The sequence below is a fragment of the Pyricularia pennisetigena genome, chromosome 3 (assembly GCF_004337985.1).
Source record: "Pyricularia pennisetigena strain Br36 chromosome 3, whole genome shotgun sequence".
In the NCBI taxonomy this organism is placed as follows: domain Eukaryota; kingdom Fungi; phylum Ascomycota; class Sordariomycetes; order Magnaporthales; family Pyriculariaceae; genus Pyricularia; species Pyricularia pennisetigena.
The window spans coordinates 1,235,706-1,240,482 of record NC_043742.1 but is presented as its reverse complement, the minus strand read 5'-3'; the positions used below and the strand labels follow the sequence as shown (position 1 = coordinate 1,240,482).

Below are 4,777 nucleotides of genomic sequence, written 5' to 3'. Positions count from 1 at the left end.
TGGGATTGAATTTGTATTTTATAATTGGAAATCCGAAATAGGTTTTAATAAAATTAAATATAAATATTTAGGCGTCCCAATAACCCGAAAAAATAATTTAAAAAGGTAAATAACATATTTTAACTAAATTGTAACCTGTATTATATTTTCCTTAGCTGCAAAACGTCGCAAAAAACTTAGGGTTTTAAAACGAACGAACAAAAATACGATTAAAAAAAATATTATAACGAATTGCTTAACAAATCTAATAAAGGATTGCTAAAATTAAATAAAACGGACGCGATGGAAATCGACGCTTAAAAACTTTTAAACGAGGAAATTTAAAACCCGGAGGACAAAAACCAAAATTCCGAAACCGCGTTTAAAAACAAAATAATAATCGTGCAAAAACGTCGGGAAAAGTTTAAAGCTTCGATGGACCGAAATATTAATCCCAAATAAAAAAAATGGTTTAGGACTTTGCTCGATAAACTTAAGGAGGATTTATTTAAATTAAATAATTTTTATTTTATTAAATCCAATTTTCGAAATAGGCGGAAAAATAAGGCCAAAATACGAATGGAAACAACGACGAGCAACCAAATAATAATATAAGCGCTAAAACCGGATATAATCGTGGCTAACCTGGGTATATTAAAAACAAATTTTCGCCCAGTGGAAAAAAAGGAAATGGTTTAAAATAAACGCCTTTTAATAATAACGAAAAGTAATTGGTTTTTTTTCTTGGAAACGTTCCGGATGGAAACGTTAAAATTATAGGGTGGTTCGGGAGCTGGGGTATTAAATTTATTAATATATATGGTAATTAAAGCGTTCCGACGTATTATATTAAAATGTACTATTATCCCCCAAAATACGAAAAGAAAAAATATTAAAAATATTAAAAATAAAATATTTCCAACCAGGAAAATAAATATGGAAAAAAAATGGAAAACGGTAAATATAAATATACCGGACGTTATATATTTGGGATTTACGGGGTTATTTGGACACGTAATTTGGATATTTCCCCGTATAAACTGGATTTAATCGAACCCCAACGGAAAAAAAACCTATTATTTATATTTTCGTTAAATGGAAGATTAATAGGGAAAAAATAAAGTCCTGGGAAACGCGGACCTATATTCGACGATTGTGGAAAAAATTAGAAAAAACAAACTAGGTTATTTATAATGCGGCGCTCGAAACCGAAAATAAATATAGGATGGTTTAAGGTTTGGGGCGTTTAAACAACCGGTCGCCGTTTGTCGGTTTTATCCACGATATAATTAAATAAAAGCGAACGGAATCCCTAAATCCAATTTTATTAATTTAGGAACGCGTTAAAATACCAAATTAAACGGCTAATCCCACTCCGGTAAATATTTCAATCGCCCAATTTTTGCAATATTTCCAGTTTCCGGAGGTATAATTGCGAAATACACGGTATCCATATATCCGGTCGTATCGGCCCCTTCCTATAATATAATATCGCCCGGTTAAACATTTATTTAAATAATTAATTTTAATCCGGCAAAATTTATGCCCATATTTAATTAGTTTTTTAATTTTATACAATTTATTTAAGCTTTTACCCCGGTTGCGCTACCTATATAAATCGTGCCTTTTATTTATTTATTGGTTTTAACACTTTTCAAATTCCCTAATATTTGGTAATCTATTTAATATTAAATTAATATAACCAACCTTTTTTAATTATTTCGTTTTATTTTAGCATTAGATAGAATTAATAATTATATAAATTATTTGCATTTGTAAAAAAAGAAAATAAAGATTTTTGCCCTTTTCCGAAATATAGCACTAATTTATTAAAAACGATGGGGAATAAATATTAAAATTATTAAAATTGCCGATATTTGTAAGTAAACCCCGTAACGAATTTATTTTTACCACCAAAGCTTTTAAAAATTCCTGGATATTTTTACATTTTCCTTTAAATTAAAAACTAAATCGTTAATTTTTTTAATTTTTTACCGGTATTCCGAACGACAATTTCTTATGCAAATCGGACCCGAAAAAGAATATGATTTTAATATCTCATTTTCGGAAAAAATATTTTTATTAAAAATAATAAAATCGATTAAATTCCCGGTGTTATCGGAATTAACGGACTTAATTTTTTTAACTATTTAATTAGTAAATATTTACCCTATAATTAGTGTACAATCGCTTTCGACTCCCTACCGTTTACCGTTAAATAATTTGCTGGAACGTATATTTGTTAATATTGAATAAAAATAGTGTAGCTGGTAAATTTAAACGCGTTAACGTTAAATACGTTGCAGTTTTTTTACCAAACATTAAAATCGGCGGGTTATCCTGCTGTATAATACCCAACGTACCCTTAGTTTGCGGCGCAGCTACTAAAGCCCATTTTGGGGCTGTCGGCCAAAATTGTTTCGATTAAAAATGGGTATATGTAGCAATTGGATAAAGCTTTGGTCTAATCCCGGTTTTTGCGTTCCTGCCAGGTTTTCGTCCTTCGAACCCTAAATTCGAACCCCCTATTTTTTGGCGGTCCAAAAATTGGTTAATACGTGTATAATAATAATAAATAGTTTTTAAACCAATTTACGCCAATATGCCCCAATTTGGTATAATTAAATACAATTCCTATATAACTAAACCGATATAATGTTTATATTGTAATTTTAATTTGGAAACAAACACAATTTACAAATTTTTTCCCTTAAATAACATTTTTATTGCGAATCTTTTTATCGTACAGAAAAAACAATTTATATACCTATTTTCCCACCTTTTTTTACCAATAATACCGGTAATAAAAAACCAATTTCGAAAAATTTCCATGGTTTTCGCCATTATTATAACTATTATCGCCCTTGGCGAAAGTGCGCCCACACCTATTAATGTTTTAGTTATCCGTAACGGCCCCGAATTTGACATTATACGCGCGGCGGTTTACGCAAAACTTTTCCCAACAATTATCGAAATTAATATAATTTCTGCTATTATTGCAATATTAATAGTTTTAACGGTTATATGTATATTAATTTCGTATATCGCACGTTTTTATTCGTAATTTTTCGGGTTAAGCCCCGAAATATCGTGAATTGTGGCCAATACATTTTTTAAGGCCACATTAAGGGATTTTTTAATTCGTATATATATTTTTTTACAATAATTAATAAAAAATTAAAGGCAGCATATTTAATATATAAACCCGATACGGGTAAATAAGATGTTAATAGGGTTATAAATATATTATAGTTTATAAAATTCCCACCGCTTTTTACATTTGAAACGGGTATATTTGACCCAAATCGTCCGTTTTGTCGAGGACCTTATTATTATTTTATAAATCTATCCAAAAACTGGGTTTTATTTTTGCTAAATTTTACCGTTTTAAGGTAATATTTTTAAATAAATACGTAATCCGACGGCTGGATAACGGTTTCACTATTATACCCGAAAAACAGGCATTTACCGAGGCAAATAAGGAAAAAAACAGGTATATTTTTTTGGACGCGCTGGCCGAAAACTTCCCCGACACCGTCGAATTTTTTCACCAAATTTTGGGCGTGCTGTTCGCCGGCCGCGATACCACGGCCTCGTTTATTAATTGGGTATTTTATAATCTCGCGCGCGACCCGGTCCGGTATTTAAAATTAAAGGTAAAATATATAAGTGGGAATTTATACCGGTAATTTTGTTTTTTATTTTTGTGTTTTTTTTTCGTATTTATTTCGCGTTTATAAATAAAAATTTAATACGTTCTTGCCCCGTTTATTTAATTTGTTGGAGGATTTTAAATTTGCCCCGGCCAATAGTCGGCACTAATTAAAACTGCGTACGTGGTTATAAGGTTATTCCAACCAATCGACCGGATAAAAAACTGGGATTTAAAGCAAAATGCGAAATATAATATAACGGCCATAATATGCTTTGGAACGGGAACTAAGGTTAAATTGCATATGGGGGGTGCCTGGGAATAGGTTTTTAAAATTTAGCGCCATTATTTCGTTTTTTAATTTTAAAGCTTTATTTATAAGTTAAAAAAAAGGGAAATGTTGGAATGCATTCAGCATTGCAATTGCTTATAGCGGGTAGCTTTTAATGCCATAAAGTCGGGTTTTGAGATTTTTGGAGTTAATTATCCAAAAACCCTGTTGCAGCGATACAGCTACTGTTAGCGGACTTAGTTCCGAATATAACCTAACTATATATTAGTCGCTCCACTGGTTATCAAGTTCTGCCAAGCTATCACCTATTGATTTGTTTATTTATTATACCGATGTTGGAACTTAGAAGCAATGAAGAAGAGTCAGTTAGGATAAAATCTTCATCCGTCGCCACCTTTATCACGGACACCGCAAAATACCAAAACAATAGTATATTCAATTGATTAACGTGGATGTACAGTACCCCGCGCAGGACAGTACCCCGCGCACTTTATTACCTTAACCCAACTTCCAATTTCAATTAGTAATAGTAGTAGTAGTAGTATTATTTAACGCCGGGCTCGGCCCGGCTTGTTAGCCGGCCGTTAGCAACCTCCCGAGGGGTATTTCGGCGCGCGTTTTATCTTCTTTATTTACACAGGGGGAAAATAAAAAGGGTAAAAACGGATCGTACCTAACCGGGTTCGGGCCCGGTTCTGTTTAAAAGGATAATTTATTAACGCGACCCCGTACCTAAGGTGCACGGAAGGTTTATTTAACGGTTTATACCGTAAAATATGGGTAAAAAAACAATAAATTTATTTTTTATTTAAATTCGAATCGTTTATAATCGGTATCCCTCGGCGTAAAATGCG

General features: G+C 31.9%; 1 protein-coding gene across 1 annotated transcript; it reads left to right on the top strand.

Annotated features, from left to right (window-relative positions):
* Positions 1–2,809: 2,809 nt before the first annotated feature.
* PpBr36_02290 (uncharacterized protein) lies at positions 2,810–3,956 on the top strand (the record flags this gene model as incomplete). The annotated part of the gene is made up of 3 exons (XM_029889472.1): positions 2,810–2,998; positions 3,372–3,635; positions 3,792–3,956. 3 exons carry the CDS (start codon positions 2,810–2,812, stop codon positions 3,954–3,956), a joined length of 618 nt encoding a protein of 205 aa, XP_029753942.1.
* Positions 3,957–4,777: the final 821 nt, after the last annotated feature.